Here is an 18,263-nt window from a genome sequence, read left to right as displayed (position 1 = left end):
ATATATATATATATACATATATATTGTGTTCTATACTATATTATATAGTATTATATATATGTGGTATATTCACACAGAATATGATTATAAATGAATTATAACAACTGGCAACATGAATAAACCTTAGAAACAATACTGAGTGAAAAATTCAAATTGCAGAACAAAGATAACAGGGTAGTCCCCCTTTACTCATGGTTTCACCTTCCATGGTTCAATTATCTATGGTTATCATTAAATGGAAAATTCCAGAAATAGATGATTCTTAAGTTTTAAATTCTGTGCCATTCTGACTAGCACGAAATCTCACGCCACCTGGGACATGAATAATCCCTTTGTCCAGAGGGGTCCACACTGTATATGCACCTGCGCACTGGTCACTTAGTAGCTGACTTGGTTATCAGATTGACTGTCGCCGTATCGCAGTGCTTGTGTTCACACAACCCTTATTTTACGTAATAATAATGGCCCCAATGCACAAGAGTAGTGATGCTGGCAATTCAGACATGCCAAAGAGAAGCGGTAAAGTGCTTCCTTTGAATGAAAGGTTGAAGGAGAGGGATAAAAAATCCCTGACACAAATAGCTGGTCTAGAAGAATTTAAATCATTCAAAAATGGGTAATAAAGAAATCAGCAAAGGCATCCTAGGATCGTACAATAAAGACAGGGAGGGAAGAAAGGACAAACTAGGAAAATGAAATAGAAAACATAGTTTAAAAAGTTTAAATCCTCTAGAGAAAGACTAGATGATTTCTCTCTAGGAAAACTGCTCTCCTCAACAAAACAGCCTGGCCCTTGCCCAATCACTTGATAGTAGAGCCCATCAGTCAACAAGTTGTGTCCATGTACATATAGGTGAGTTTCCAATCAGCATGTTAATGTTCCACTCTTAAAACACAAAAAGGCAAGCAAGGATCTCCAGACTTTTGAAGACAGCCACCTATAAAAAAAACACAGACTGAAACAAACATAGGACAAACAATTCAAAGAAACAATAAAGGGAACAGAAATAAACTTTAAATTAAATTATAATAATCCGCAGAAAAAAAAATAACCCAAGAAAATTTACCAGAAGTGAAGGATATGAATTTCAGATTTAACAGACCCAGCAAGTGTCCTGTATAATAAAAAGACCCACACATCAAGGTACATAAATAATCATAAAATTTTCAGAATACAGAAGACAAAAATAAGATCCTAAAAGCTTTAGGTTAGAAAAATATCACATACAAAGTACCAGGACTCATTAATTATCAAACTTCTCAACAGCATCACTAGAATTTCATGTACAATGAATCAATATGAAGTTTTGGGGAAAAATTATTTCCAACCTAAAATTTTACTATTAATCAAGCATGAAGATAAAAAATTTATAATATCTCCAATTTATTTCCCCTGCTTCCTTTCTCAAGAATCTTCAAGAAAATGGGCTCCACCAAAGTGGCAGAGGGAGGAGTGTCAAAATCAAGGTAGAAAAAAACAAACACGGGATCCAGAGGACATGAAGTGTGTGTGACACAGTAAAGAGGTGCAGGGTAATTCTTGGGATGAGAGCCTGAAGAGCAGCAAGTCTATATTGAAGAGGATGAAGGAATCAAAGATGAGGATTTTAGAGAATGAAACTGATAGATCACTGTACGCATCAGAAACTAACTGAATGGATATTTGTGCTTCTGGCAGAGGATTTGGGAGTGAATTAGCAATAGAAACACAGAAGATCAAGTAAACAAAACAAGGTAATAATTCATTCTAGTAAAAACAAAACAAAGCTGAATAAAGGAAATATAACCATAACACAGCGCATGGCTCAAATGTGAATATCAGCCATAATTATATAAAAACTGAATACAGACTTTAAGCAAAAAATGTGATATTAGGAGAGTAAGAAGGCAAGAAGTGTGAGTGGGGTACACAGGGGGAAAGGAAGGAGCTAAGTACTCAGGTTCCATACTAGGAAGTCAAATAAGGAATGAGAACAGGGACTAAATGTTTTCAATTATAAACTGTGAAGTTAGTATTTGAAATTTTAAAACCAGATGACATGAATTTTTTTGACTGGAAAGAATTAGGTTATACCACTTAGAAGGGTTTATATGACTATCATTAAGCTTTTGCAAGATGCAGTATAACAGGATTCCATTTTTATGAAATAGGCAATGAAAAGAAACATGTCTAAATGCAATCTGAAGATCATGAAAAGGGTATGGAAGATAAGGGTATGGGAGATAAGCAAAAGAATAGCAAGACAGGTATCAATGATAAAAAAGAACATGTATATATCAGTGGAATACAATTGTGTTTGTGGGAATATATGCAGAGATCTAAACAATCAGAGTCAACAGACTGGCAATGGTGGCCAAATCTGGGGGGCCAAAATTTCAGATCATTTCATTTCTTTTTACCTTTTTACTTAAGTTTTAGTTGTTGGGGTTTTTGAGGGCTGTTTTTTTTTGGGGGGGGGTTGTTTAGTTTGATTGCAATAAGGATATTTAGGTATTCGTTTAGTACATATTCATTAGCCTGGTATGTATTTCTGTAATAATAACATCTATTTTCATGAAAAAAAATTTTAATTAAAAAAAGAGCTATGGAAGTACTTGTTATCCAGAAGAAGGTAAGCAGGCAGTCTATATTTTTCACTACCTGATTTCATTTCATTAGCCTGAACATCCAGAGATAAAATGCTAAGAAAAATCCTGGCTTTTAGCTAGTGGCTCTTTCAATCTAGCTTCTTAAAGATTTCACCACAAAACAATGTTATACTTTAACATACCATAGACCTAAACGTTCATCTCTTTACAAAAATTGGTTTCTGACACCTCAAAGAATGAGGTTTTTCCCGATTACACAACAATCTATGCAAAAAGACGAGTTAAAAAGTACAGATTACCTTTACCTATTGGTCTTTCAAGCATACACGCGTACACACAGTTCATATGGTGGAAGCAACATTAGCCTTTTGCTGGGGATTCGACAGACAGAATTTCATCAACTTTTATGAATCTGAATATTCTATATTAAACCACTGCACTTAAATGTTTATGAAAGATAAACTTACCTTGACAACAAAAGCATTTCTTCTACTTCACTCTAGCAAGTGAACTGCTCTGAACTTAAAGTGAACATGGGAACTAAATTTGCTTTAACCTGATTAACTCTGCCTCTCAAACTCCCCTTTACATTTTAGAATCTACTACTTCACAGGTTTTTCACTTTAGGACAGGCTTCAGTGAGCCAGTAGCTCCCTTGACTATAAAGTGTATCACCTCATCCACTTATTTTTTATGACAAATGATGCAACTACCTGGTACCACCAGCCCCCTCCCTTGCACGATAGCAAGACTTAAAAAGTAGTAGTTACTCAAATTCATAGAGACTCATAATAAATTCATAGTAACTCAAGTTCATAGAAAGTAGAATGGTGGTTGCCAGAAACTGGGTAGTTGCTGTTTAATGGGTGTGAAGTTTCAGTTTGGGGAGATGAAAAAACTCTAGGGGTGGATGGTGGTGATGGTTGCACAGTAATGTGACTGTATATATTCTGGATCCACATGTGAGAGTGTGAGGATGTGGAAGGCCGACTGTATGCATTTTTGTTCTATGCCATTTTATATAAGGGACTTGAATATCCACAGATTTTCGACCACACAGGGGGTCAGTGCCCCTAACTCCTGCCTTGTTTAAGGTTCAACTAAACTACACACTTATAAATGGTTAAAATTGTGAATTTTATATTATGTGCATTTTACCATAATAAAAAAAAATTTTTTTAAGACGGTAGAAATAGTATTTCAGCTTACTCTGGACTTCAACAATATGAGACTGCTGCCATGAGTTTACTTCTAGCCCAAGTCCTATCACTTCCACCCAATCTTTCCATCCACATCAACTCTATGAAATATTTAGGCAACCCAGCTGGAAACAAATGGTGGAGGGAAAACAGAAGCTCCCTTATCTTGACTATTTCCTTTATTCTCCTAGGATCTTTTCTACATTTTCGGAAATCAAAGAAACTCAGGGCATCTTGATGGTATGGCAGGTTTGGTTTAAACAGCTGTTATCCTGACAGGTCACCACCATTGAAATCTGCTTCAACTTTATAGTCCAATCTCCTACTCCCTTATGTCAGGGGCCCTGACAATTCCCTAGTGGCCTGAAAGCCAAACATGCAACATCCGGATTGGACAAAGGTTTTACAGCAAACCCACTAAATCAAATAATACAGTCTACAGCACTCTACTCTCTCCTCTCTCCCTTCCTCTAACTAGAAGTGGCCCCATCCCAAAATATCTTAATAAGAATGAAGTCTCACTAGAAAATTTTAAAAATACCTCTACAAGATGTCTACTAGTCTGCTCCTCATTCACTAGATGAAGCCCTTAACCTAAAAAGAGTTCTACCTTTTGCCTTAACACGTACCTGATGATGAAGTTGGGGCCCTGTTAAAAGTGTCTCCATTTGCTCCAGAAAAATACCTATCCTGTAAGAAGAAAGAAAAGATTAGTTTTCTGCTTTGAATAATAAGAATGTGTAATCTATTTCACAAATACTAGAAAAATTTAACAACTAGGCTTTGTTCAAAACAAAACAATAGTAGAGTGTAAGATTTTCTGGGTCACTGGATGTTCCTTTATAAATTATTCCAAAATTTTCACTTTGACATTGTATGTACAGTATATTAATATATCACTTATAACAATGTAGTTTGATCAGCAAACTATAGCCATTAGCCAAATCTGCTTGTATTATGATGAACACATTTATTTTCACCTTGTATGTACTCTTACTATTTTTAATTCTGAAATATATCTTTTTTTTTAAGTCTTTTATCTTTTCCAAGCAAATAAATACTTTTAATAACACAGTGAGTTTTTCTTTTTAAATATGGTAGGGTTGGACCTCAAATACTTTGCAGGTCTGCTACTCAAATGAACTTATAGCTGGACAACTTATGAATTTTGAAGATGCCTCTTCCCTATCCAGTTTAGGGTCCAATGCAGATAGTTCCACTTTTTCCATCCCTGGCCCCTAAGGGCCTTTGCAAATATCTCCTTCATTTTATGCCCAGAATCCCCTGAAATGCATTAGAGTATTACATCAACTTGTACTGAATGCCAAGATCATATCTCCTATCCTAGGTTCCACATCAAATAAAGCTTGAGTGTTGTCCTAATACACTGACCAGACAGGTTACATAAGATAGTGCACCACATAAATTTAAATTCTGAAAAAAATACATCTCTCCTTCTTTGGCCTCACACAGAAATTAAGGTCCCAAAATATAAACAATACCATCTGCCATCCCTACTTTTGATTCATCGGCCCTAGCGAGATCAACCCCATTCATATCCTCAGTTGAAGTCTGGTCCCTTCTTCAGTTTCTTAAACAACTGCTGTGTAGTCATTTTCTAGAATTAATGCCACCCCTTCAGCACCACCAGAGCTGGAGAACTCTGACTCTGAGTCTCATGTGTCACACACAGACCCAAAGTTCCAGGGAGCTATCAGGTCACACAAGAAAGAGCAAAGTACCTCAAAATTTAGAAATAATAACCAAAGCCCTGGAACAAATGTGGTTGCTGCAAGAGCTTATAATCTGGGTCCTAATTTCTAAATATGAGAGTATTTTCCAAATAACTGTCCCCAAACAAAAACATTTAACAATCAAAACTTATACTGAGGTCATCAACCAGACTACAGCAAAACCCTAGTGTGAGGACAGAATAGAGAGAGAAAAGAAGGAACAAAAGATCTGGTTTCAGCTTCTCCCAGGTGTCAGCCGGTATCTATCAGCTGACTAGAATCCATTGTCTGTAAACTGCCCATCCTCTTTCAATAAGATTCCCTGTTCTTAATCCTCCAGAGTAGCTCAACCAATAGCTCGGCCATGTTTGCAATTTCTTTAGCTTTCTTCTCTGCCTTCCCATGCCTTTTTGTCACTCTGCTCTTGACTCCATTATTTAGGTTTTGGAGATGAGTCAGAGTGCTCTCCTCCAAGGCCACCACCTGGGTTTTACTGGGATGGGCATATTGTCCATCTCCCACAACTTGCTCCTATTCAGCATAACCGGTCTTCCATGCTCCCAATTAAGAGACACCGTATCCTTCCACATCTCATTGATGACCAAAAACAGGAATTGCTAGTAATCTTCCTCAGGCTCCATCTAGCACTTCACTTCCTTAGGTCTGCCAACTCAATGATGTCCAAGAACCACATTTTTTCCTGCTACTTCAGAACCACAATATAGATGTGAACAGAAAAGATGAAAATTTTATTTTCTTATCTAAATTACAAACTTTGCTGCTTCTGCTTAATTAAAATATAATCGTGGATGGACTAATTACCTCAAGCTGTTTCCATTTTACTCACAAGAGTATTTGTGTTCTGAAATGTGCCACACACACCAAAAAAAAGACATATAGATCAAACAGAAGTGATCACTGTGTAGACTTATTCTCATGGTCATCTAACAAGAGGCATTCCAGCGAGTAAGCAAACCCAGTATCCTATTACAATCACCATATTCATCCATTCCAGCAAGACTTGCATGCAATGCACAAATGCATAAGTGCTGAGATTTTTAGACTACATAATTGTTAGATTATCAAATTTTTCTTCACCGCACATCTTTCACTGTTCTATCCCCAGGTGGTACACTCACTTCAAAACCTAGAATTGGGAAATTTTAAGAGCTATCAGAACAGTAGCCAATATTCAAAATTATATAAGCATGTTATCAACATTAAATTTCCAAATACAATCCTGAGAAGCATTCAGAAAAAGCTGGTCACATATTTTGCTTAAGATGATACCAATCCAAGATGGTCTCAGAGACACTATAAACTTAACAAAAGGGAAGCCCAGCTATCTCTAGAAATAGAAATTCGGTTAGAAAAACTAATCAAAATGGTGCCTTTAAAGAAACTAGGCTGAATAAAAGGCCTCAGGTTTCTCCTATATAAAAACGTCATGGAAAAAAAGTCACACATTCATCCTTAGTCTCTGCACTTTATTCCACCAAGGCAAGCAAAAAAATTGCATCATGTTCCTTTAAGCAAAATAGGCCAAATAATTATTGCAAAACCTGTGCCAGGTGTTAAGTTTGCAGACAAATGCAAAAATTTTACTACAAATTGGCTCCATAAAAAATATGTAGTAAGAATCATAAAGTAGAATTGTTAATAAAAATTATAATCAAGTTAGTATTCCCAATATCAAGAAATAAGGTACTTCACTGGATAGCACAAAAATTCTAAAAAGGTTCATTTGAAAGATATGATAGTCAGTGATACTCAATTTCAGACACCCTATGTAATAAATATGCACAATATGCTACAGTGCAGTGTAGTGTTTGAAGAACACTTAATGAAGACAAAATCTCAGACTAAAAAATAAAAATAAAAATTACACAGGTGACTATGAAAGACCACTGGAAGAAAGTCTGTATCTGTGATTTAAATTTTATATTATAACAAGTCTATTGAGAACCAGGGAAGAAAAGAACCATAAAATATCCTTTGACCAAGTAATTCGATTTTTGAGAAAAATACTCCCAAATTAAAACAAAGAAAAAGCTGTAGATAGTCATGACAATATTACAGTGAAAAGCTAACACTATCTTAAATTTACACCAACAGAAAATCAATTATATTATGGTAGATCCTTTCCATGAAATATGTAACCACAAGAAATTATTTTTAGGAAATTAGCAACATGGAATAGTAAAGAGTGAAAAAGCTGAAATCAAAAATTACAATTGTAACTGTACTATCATTACAATCTATATAAAAATATGTTTGGGAAAAACAGAAGAACATTTACTAAAAATTTAATAGGAGTGCTTAAGCTCCAAAACAAGAAATATGATAAATTCAGATTAACATCTGGGGTATTTTAATATAAAATTTATATATAGATCAAATCCAATGAAAACAAAGTGTTGCATATTTAATATTTTTGTGTGAAATAAAGACTTCTACTGATATCACCTGAAATCAGAAAGTGTTAGAATTAACTAACAAACAAACTGGAAATTCTAAAAGAAAAACAAAAAAATCAACTTTTGGACATTTTCAAATAGATAACACTTTTGCAGAAATAATCCTTTAAAATACATTATCTTCTAAAGTACCATATGTTAATTTTTTTAAAGTCAATTTTCAAGTCAGAATGAAACCCAAAAAAACCTCTCCAGGGCCCTTCTTCTGAATTACAATGTAACCCCCCAAATGCCATTAAGGAAAAACAGCTGATGATTTGTAGATTTAAAAATCAAATTGTGGGTGGCCAGTTAGCACAGTTGGTTAGAGCACAGTGCTCATAACAACAAGATGGCGGTTTGATCCCTACATGGGCCACTGAGTTGCACCCTGCACAACTAGATTGAAACAACTACCTGACTTGGGTTCTGGAAAAACACACTGTTCTCCAATAAAAAATAAATAAATAAATAAAAATCAAACTGATGATACCATCTGAATCAGCCTAACATATTTATCTTGAGAGTACTCCTTGTATAAAACCAATTTCCAGAATTCAAAATATCACCTAAAAACAAATTATATTTTTCAATTTTCTATACAAGTGTGTCTCAGAGACATCTGTACAAGCTTGTTTTCATCCACAATATGTCCTAAATCATTGAGATTTAAATTAAGTTGTTAATAGTATTACATATATTTTAGATTTTAATACATATTTTAGATTTTAATTATCAAATTGCCTGAAATTTGAGGTTTAGCATGCTTCTTCCTCATTCCCTATAATAAAGTTTACAACAATCACATGGAGATAAGCACAGCATACTGAAACAGACTGTAATTTAAAACTTTCCCACCATAGCGCTTCTTAACTTTGATAAAATCTGTAGCATTTAATAACTACAAACTTTAAATTTTACTACCTTCTCAAATACAGGAACGTAGGAAGACACATGAGGCTTGATTATTTCTGCTTCCCAATCTTCATCTCCCATGGTGGGTTCCAGTTCTATCTTTATAAAAATACAAACATACACATTTGACCTCAATTAGATCAGAATTGTATCTTTAAAAAGCATAAACTATCATCATTTCACATACACTTCCTGAAACTACTCAACTAGGTGATCTTCCTGCAAAAGTTTTTGTAAAATGGGGAATTAACTTTTGTTTCTTCTTTTCCCATTCTTTTTATCTTTAAAAATTAGCTGAACCACTTACCTAATTACTCTTAACAATCACCATGTCCCCACCAATGCTCAGGCTTTGCCCTAATATCTGTTCATAGACTTTACCTTCTCCTTGGAAGGGTCCCCAGATGGCTTATTAGATAGCAAGGGGAGGGGAAACTTTCTGATAATATTCAAGGTTCCTGCCTTCAAAGGTATATAAGATGTTTGGTTTGGGTTGTTTTTGTTTTGCTTTCATTTCTTGGGGGAAGAAGGGACCAGGTACTGAGGCCTTGAAGTTTGACGGGAAGGGGAGAGGGGTTAGGCAGACCAAATCCCTCCAGCAAAGATTAATTTCACCAACAAGCGTTTGTAAACAGTCCTACAGTTTTCCTTGTACGGAAAAGAGCTGCGCAGGGCCTGGGCCAAAAATAAGCGCCCGTGCCTCCTCTGCAGGCCTTGAGCCCAGACTTCAGGCGCCCATGGGGCTTTAGGACATTCCGGCAGGAAATGGAAAGACCCCAAAGGACGACTTCAAACCCCCACCGGCCCAATCAGTTCTTTATTTGGCCCAAAGTCCGGCAACTGGAAAGCCCAAAGGGTCAGGTCGAGACCGAGGCCACGAGAAAAGCCGCTGGCCCACTCACCTCTCCGCCGCCTGCTCTCTCCGGTCTTCGCAGGCCCCCGACGCCGCTTAAACGGCTGCACGTGCAGGACGCTGCTCCACCAATAAATGGCACCAGGAAACGAGCCAATCAGTGCTCAGAAAGCCAGCGTCGTCCCACCCCCATTTCCAGTCGTGCGCTCCCTACTTGCGCACATTCGAGCCCGCAGTGGCCCCACCCACAGTTCTATTTGCGGAGTGGCCCGTTGGACCTGTGGATACAGGGCTGGCGGTCGGCTACTTGTCTCTAGATTCTTGGGTGGGGTCTTCAATCTGGAGAGGCTCTAGATTTTCCCTATGGAAGCACTGCAAGCCAGAGATGACCACCTCCCTTTTTCTAACACCAAAAATAAAAGGGAAGTGGGATAATGCTCTCCATCCTACCCCTTTAGCTTTCTCTGCCCCTTTTCCTACTGTGGCCGCTGGCAGTTGGTCCCTCTGGTTATTTCTGAGGCGCTTGCTTCTCATCCGGGGATTTCTGGTACCTGACCGTGAGGCGAAGCACGGTGGAAATTTTCCTTTTCTTCCCAATGAGAACAGGGATGAGACTCTGCCCATTGGTACCCCTGGAAGTTGTAAAGAAAGTTAGCCTATGTATGGTATAGAGTTGGGGGTCCAACTTTTTGGAAAGGAGAAGCCCTCTGATACAGAAGGAAGAAGGAAATTGTGCTGGTGTAGGTGGTACATCAATGCTTGAATCTGTGCTCCACCTGACACTAGGGTCATTTCGGTACTTCATGATCTCATCAATCAGGTAATCTGATTGGGCTCCAAAAAAAAGTAGATGAAATCCCATAGTATTTTCCCATCCCTCCAAAAAGTGTAACAATGAACAGCTTACAAAGTGTAATTTTTATTTTTGGTTTTATTTCCATCATTTTCCATTCTCTGAATCTTTGAAGAAATTCCTGAATATTTCATTCAGAAATATAAATCCCAACATAGTCTGACACTTAGACATAGAGAATGAGGCACTTTACAGATTCTTCTTACTTTATATTGTATTTTTCTTCCCTAGAACCACCATTTTGGTTCTGTCTCTTCCTCCAAGAATATGTCAGGATTTATCTAGTTAGCATTAAACTTTGTAATACTATATTCAACATGAATTATTTTTAAAAGATTGTATTTAACAAAGGTCAAACCAGAATATATTTTAACGTAACTGTCATTTTTAATAATTTCTGTTTTAAAACCAAATTTTCACATCATCCATGAGGTGGCTAGTACCTTAAATCACTGTATATGTGTGGAAGAGAGCCATTAATACTCCTTCTGGTGCTCAAAATTTGTATGTAGGATCCTCTGAGGTATTTTACCTTATTTTGAATTGAATGTTTTCCTTTCAAAATGTTTTATGTATGGGAAAATATTAAGTAAAAAGAGCAAGATATGAAATTGCGTAGATAAAATAACCAACTAGTTTTTTTTCATTAAGTATGGGAAACTCAGAGATATTTTCTAAAAATGAACATTTTTTAAACATTTAGCAAACATTCTCTACTATTCACTCTTGGAAAGAACAGGTTTTTGTTGCTTTCAGGTATTATAATGAAATGGTTCTTTATGAAACACTCAAAATATATAATTTTTAAGAGTTAGCTCTAGTTAAGAAAAAATGAATTCTGATGAGAATTAAAGTTTAATATTGAGGAAAGGAAAAGTAAGCCATGGATGAAAATAATATAATTCAAAAATTGAACATAAACAGTGAAAAAAGACAAACACAATTCCATAAACACTTCTCCTTGATATGTGTCTCAAGAAAGTAAAACCAGTATATTCTATTTTCTGATTCTCTCTGACAGATCTTTGATTGGCGGTGGTAATGAACTGCAACATAGAAAAAAGACAGGAATTCATTCAATTGTTAAATAGACTTTAAATGACCACCTACTGTATGTCAGGTACTATGCTAAGTACTGTAAGTAAAGTTAGCCGATCTCTCAAGAAACAGTCTGGTGAAAAGAATGGCAGTGGCTAATAGCATTTAAAACCTTAAGATTCCTGTCTCAAAAGATTCACTGGAAAGCTTGTATACAGTTTCTCCAAATTCTCTAAATCCCACATAGTAAGTAAGGTAGGACAAGAATGTCCTGAAAGATGTCTCACAGTTTGGAATCAAAGTTTCCAGTTAAGACCCTTCACACTTTAGAAAGAGGTGCTAAATTCTCCAAGGTAATGCAGATAAAGACAACTGATATTTTAGATTTTTTTATGTTTTCAACATTACCTCTGTAGTATCCAAATAATGATATATTTTATTGTTGTGGACTGTGCCTACCACACAGGCTGTTTAAAATTTATTTTAATCTACCAGTAAGCCAAAATGGATCACCTCAAATGGGGAGAGTGGATGTTCATTCTTAGGAACTATAAATATTTGAGAATCTCCTACTATGCACATAACCAAAGAAAATATTTTAAACATTAAGTTTTGAAGGTTGGAGCCCTGTAAATCAACACAACATAGAGAGGAAGGGAATCATAATGTCTCTAAGACACCACGGTGCTCGTGACATATCTAAGGAAGAAAATCATCAGAGAGGGGTTTTCAGCACACCCATCAGGGTTGAGACAAAACTCTGTGTTTTCAGTAATGGCTAAGGCAATATTTACCAAAGTGTGGTACACATACTGCTGATTTTAGGCAATTCATGGACAACTTTCATTTTGATACTTATTTTAGTGTTTATATTTAATATTTATTATAATATGTATTAGCAAACTATATCACATCAGACCTACGATTTCAGAAACAGAATTGCTTTAGGTCTAAAGCAAATATTTAAGGTTTTAAAAGTTGACTCAATTCAATAAAAACTAAGTATTAATGGTATGCAGGAATGACAGAAATCATGAAGGTGATATTTAAATGACTAAAGTGTGGAAAACACTGGTGCAAATGGAGAAGACTGAGGACCTGGGGACAGGTCACTGTGGAGGCTTTCTCCATTGTGAGGTAAAGATGTTTCATCAGCACCTGTTCTGATTCCATGCTCACTTAGCAACTTTCTGATGAACAATTCTCAACTCCTCCAAGTATTTTGATACTGAGAAAGGAGGTGCAGTGGATAAGACTTATTTGCTCCCCATTATGAATTAACACTGGTTTAGAACTCAGTCTTATTTGAGTTTAGTGTTCCTGAGAGATTCTGCTTGCAATCAACGAAGCATCCTAGATGACATAATACATTCAGTAGCACCTAAGTGTATTTGCAAGGGTGTGTAATGAAAGCTTACAGTTAATGAAGGCTACAAAGCCAAATACTGTGTCAGGGTACCTTGGACAATCCCTCCTAAGACTAAGAGGTCTTCTTGGCCCTTCACTGAAAAAGAATGTTTCATCCGTGAATTGTGGAATTTGGTGAACAGTCACTAGGAAATACATCAAAGTCCAGCTACAACTTTTCCATGTCCCAAATGGCAAAGGAAAAGTGGTTTGTGAATGTCGTCACTGTCAGTCATCCTGAGTATAAAAAAGAGAAGTATTTCACCTCAAAAGAGAAGTGACAATGCCCTGTCAATGACCAGAGATGAATCTTTTCTGTCTACCTCTCTTAAGACCGAAGAGTTGGAGCTTTCAAACAGGGAGGAAAAAATCACTAACAATTGGCTGAGAAGTCAGCACAGAGAATCTCTGTCCATTTATTAACCATGTGACGTTGGGCAGGTTATTTTCTCTCTGTGTAAAATGGGGATAACCAGGGCCACAAGATACCGTTCTGGAGATTGGGCCCTGCACAAACGAACCAAGCCAAAAGGCAAGAAGGAGCTGAACTCAGCCTGCAGTCACTTAGCAAGCCATATGCCTGCAGAGCCACACCTACCCATATGAAGTACCATTTTCTAATTCTCACAAAGGTTAAATGCCCTCTACTTTATTTATTTAATTATTTATTTTTAATTTTTATTTTTATTTTTTAGCTGAGCCATCCTGCCACCTGTTGGCAGTTCAGCACGGGCCGTGAATCAAACCGGGGACCCTGTTGCTCAGAGCTCAAACTCTTGAGTGAGCTCTTAACCAACTGAGCCACTCGGCTGGCCCAAATTCCCTCTACTTTAAATAGTTACAGTGGTTTCTATTTTCCGGTTGGTCCCTGACTGATACAGGGATTTTACTGAGAAACATTTTTGCCTGAAATCTGTCTTAGAATTCTAAATCTTTTATATGGTGCCTAATAAAAAGATTTTATTAATGTAGGACCTCATAAGGACTTATCTACACTTGCTCTTTCCACTTTCCCGCCTTCTTTTATTGCTGAACTTATTGCAATCTGGCTTCTGCCCCATTGCTTCATTCGAAGCTGCTATTGGCAGGGCCAATACCAACACTGACCTCCTTGTTTCTAAACTCAATTGACAGTTGTCCATTCTTAACCTAGCAGATCTTTCAGCAGTCCTTGACACTGTTGACTACTTCTTCTTTACAAAATACTCTATATGTAACTGAATAACCAGAAGATCAAGTTGGGCTAATTCTTCACACCATATAACAAGATAAGAAATTCAAATATAAAAATAATAAAGCCATGCAAATACTAAAAAAAAAGAATGAGTGAATTCCTCTATACTTGGAAAAATGTTCCTACCTATAATTCGACATCCAGAAGCAATAATTTTATATACTGTGACTAATAAAGATGAAAAAAGAAAACTCTCATGACAATAAAAAAGCCAAAGTACAAATAAAAAACTGGGAAAAAATATTTCCAACATAATCCAGAAAAAAGGTTAATATCTGTAATACAGATAGGACATCTAAAAGTTAAAAAGGAAAAGGTCAACAAATCAAAAACAGCAATAGATACAAACAAAGAGTTCACAGAAAAAAGAAATCAGCCCTTAAATACATGAAGAGATGCTCGATTCTGTTCATTTTAAGGGTGATGCATATTAAAACTACACTAAGACATATTTTTTCTTTTATTAAAATGGCAAATGTTTAATAATGTACTCTGTTAGAGAGGCTGCAAAATAACAGGCACCCTCATACATTGCTGTTGGGGATGCACCACGGCCTTACCCTGAGGGAAGGGAATTTGACAATATCTAGTAATTACATGTGCATGTACCCTTTGATTCAATAATCCTACTTCCAGAATTTGTCTCAAAGATACACAGGCAAAAAATATAAAAGGATGTATACACAAATTTATTACGCAGAACTAAAAGCTAAAGACTGGAAACAACTCAATAGACACTGAATAACAGACTGAAACATGGAGTTGTAAAAGTAGAAAAATGTTCCCTTCTTCTAAGTTTTTTGACTGGTCTAATAATTAAATTGACATAAGACAGATTAACAGAAAAGAAACAAATTTAGTTTTATACATACAGGATCCCCATAAAAATAGACTCAATAAGTAATTTAAGGGGCCGGCAGAGTGGCTCAGTTGGTTAAGAGCTCGCTCAAGAGTTTGAGCTCTGAGCAACAGCGGTTCGAGTCAGCCCGAGCTGAGCAGCCGTGAGCTGCCAACAGGTGGCAGGATGGCTCAGCTAAAAAAAAAAAAAAAAAAAAAAAAAAAAAAAAAAAAAAAAGTAATTTAAGGCAGGGAGCTCTTATATTAACTTTTAGATAAAGAAACAATAAATTTGTGAAGAGTTGACAAGACAAAGGGGTTTGGTCTTGGGGTAGTAAATTGGTTAAGAAGTAACAAGGTTGGGGCCGGCCGAGTGGCTCAGTTGGTTAAGAGCTCGCTCAAGAGTTTGAGCTCGGAACAACAGCAGTTCAATGCCTGACCTGAGCTGAGCTGCAGCTGAGCTGCCAACAGGTGGCAGGATGGCTCAGCTAGGAAAAAAAAAAAAAAAGAAGTATCAAGGTTTGTTGATATAGCCTTCTGGGCCCTAATTCCATACCTCTGGTGGTAAGGATGCCTTCTACTTCCCTAGTGGGATGAGGGGAAGGTGGCACCTCAAATGGGAGATTTATCTCCTGCTTTCAGGGAAACAAAAGAGGGCCAGACTGTCCTTGCACTGGCTATTTCCCAAGTAACTTTAATTCAAAATAATCAATATGCCAAAGTGACGTATTTGAGGGTAGCATATCTGCTCCCCTTCAGAGCACTCTGCAGCTGTAAAAATGAAAGAGGATTATCTCTATACAACGCTGTGGAGTGAGTACTAGGAAATATTATCGGAAAAGCCAGGTGCAGAGTAGCATGTCCAGTATGCTAGCTTATATCTAAAAAGAAATACATTTTCTTATATATTTTAAAAGTGGAAGGATAAACCAAAAACGTATGACTATCTATGAGGAAGAAAAGAAGGAACAGGTTGAGAAGGGTAAGAATGTGTGTTAGCCATCTCTGAGTGAGTGGATTTGATTGGGAAGCCATGTGATTGTTATGCAATATTATAAAACAAAATGAAATCAAAATTTTAAAATGTAAAGCAAAAAAAATAAATACACACAAATAAATATGTACTGAGTTAATGGCTTACCCACACAAATTGTTTCAAGTGATTTAAAAATACAGTGATTTGAACCTATGTCCCTAGAGGGATATATCATAAGGCAAAAAGAACTGCAAAAAATAAACTAATTCTATAATCATATTGTTAATAATAAAATGGTATATAATTAAGTTAATGTTTTTTAAGAACTAAGATTTTCAGTGTGAGAGAAAAGGGATTAAAATAGAAAATCAAAGAGGTTACAAAATAACCCTATACCCCTAAATTTGAACTGGAAATATCAATATGAACTTATATTATATATCTCCTTAAAGAGAAAAGTAGGATTTCCTAACTCCGTCCACTGAAGAAAGTCTATACTGTGGTCTCTAAATATAATTTCCCACTGCAAGAAACCAACACTATTTATTGGGAGACAGGGAGCGGAGGGGGTGGCACCTGATACCAGGCCTGGGCCAGAAATATGCAAGACCAGACTGGAACATCAGTTCATACCAAAAAGCAAGAAAGCTTTCAAAAGTTACCAAAGCTCTAAGGAGACAACTGAAATGGGCTCCCACTGGCCAAATGTGGGACAAAGCAAGCCATGATTGTAACAGATTATAACCCATTGAATAAAATACATGCATATATACTGATAATAAATAAGTAAATAAGAAAGAAGGCAAAACAGAATTCTAACTAATACAAGTAGAGGAACTAAAGGTTTTTTTGTTTGTTTTTTTTAAATCCCCATTTTGCAGGCATCACAGTAACATTTGATCTGGCTTACAAATACTAGTAGCTGAAAGTTTGATGTAGAAAAGGACATTAATAAGGTCTAAACTGTCCGCCCACAAATTATTTACCAATCTTAAAGAAAAAATAGTAACTGTAGAATGGAGAAACCTGGCAGACACTATCTTAAGCAAGGGAACAAAATTAAAATCACTGTTCTGGTTATCTGTTGTTGCATAACAAACTCATCCAACACTTAATGGCTTAGAACAATTATTATTTTTCATGGTTCTAGTAGGATTTAGTGGGCTCAACTGGAATCACTCATGCAGTTACAGTCAGATGTTGTCTAGAACTTTTTTCATCTGAAGGTTCAATATCAATTTGGTTAAATATTCAAGATGGCTTCTTTACTCAGATATCTGGTGGCTGGGATGGCTGGAATAGTTGGGTATTGGCCAGATACCTCTCTTTCTCCAAGTGACTTGAGCTTCTTCATAGCTTAAAGGTCTTAATTGGTGGCTGCCTACACTCAGAGTGAGAATTCCCAGTGAACAAACTTTCTAAAGACAGAATTCCAATAGGCCAAATCAGAAGCTGCAAGGTTTCTTCAGACCTGGCATAAGAAGAAATAATGTTGGGCCAGCCAAGGGGCTCAGTTGGTTAAGAGTTGGCTTAAGAGCACGAGCTCTGAACAACAGGGCCGCCGGTTCGATTTCCACATGGGCCAGTGATGCTGCACCTGAGCCAAGCTGTCGCTGAGCTGCCAACAGGTGGCAGGATGGCTCAGCTGGTGTAACAACAAGATTGCCTGTTTGATGGTGGGCTACGCCCACCGGCAACTAAGACTGAACTTGGCACCTTGAGCTGAGCTGCCACCCGGATGGCTCAGTGGATAGAGCTGCACTCTTAACAAGGTTGCTGGTTCAACTTCCGCATGGGATAGTGGCTACGCCCACCTGCAACTAAGATTGAACACAGCACCTTGAGCTTAGAGGCCATGAGCTGCCGACAGGATGCCAGATGGCAACTGGCGTCCTCCACAACGAAGACTGAAGAACAACAACTTGGCTGGTCCCCTTCCCCAATCCCCCAACACTGTTCCCCTCCCCCAAATCCCCAATAAAATCTTAAAAAAAAAAAAAGAAAAGAAACAGTGTCACATCTGCCACATTCTATTGGTTACAAAAAAAAAAATCACAGAGCCAGTGTAATTCAAGGAGAAGGGATTATATAAAGCAGTTGAAAACTGGAGACATAGTTCACTGAAGATCTTAAAGACCAGGTATCAATGATGACCAATATACACCTGTGATAT

General features: G+C 36.9%; 1 protein-coding gene and 1 pseudogene across 4 annotated transcripts in view; both read right to left on the bottom strand.

Annotated features, from left to right (window-relative positions):
- Positions 1-18,263, bottom strand: part of DDX4 (DEAD-box helicase 4) — a 65,686-nt gene that overhangs the window by 41,978 nt on the left and 5,445 nt on the right. For 2 of the 4 annotated variants that reach the window (XM_019641465.1, XM_019641466.1), the window contains exons 4-5: positions 8,902-8,991; positions 4,418-4,478 (exon numbers count right to left, since the gene is read on the bottom strand). In XM_019641465.1, coding sequence (XP_019497010.1) covers positions 4,418-4,478; positions 8,902-8,991 — 151 coding nt within the window. Of the gene's footprint in view, positions 1-4,417; positions 4,479-8,901; positions 8,992-9,794; positions 9,866-10,296; positions 10,378-18,263 lie in introns of all 4 variants that reach the window. The other 2 variants (XM_019641464.1, XM_019641467.1) reach the window with 2 other exon arrangements.
- On the bottom strand, positions 5,831-6,215 carry LOC109382121 (MORF4 family-associated protein 1-like; annotated as a pseudogene).

The sequence above is a fragment of the Hipposideros armiger genome, unplaced genomic scaffold (genome assembly GCF_001890085.2).
Source record: "Hipposideros armiger isolate ML-2016 unplaced genomic scaffold, ASM189008v1 scaffold_60, whole genome shotgun sequence".
NCBI lineage: Eukaryota > Metazoa > Chordata > Mammalia > Chiroptera > Hipposideridae > Hipposideros > Hipposideros armiger.
This window is presented reverse-complemented; position numbering and strand designations above follow the sequence as displayed.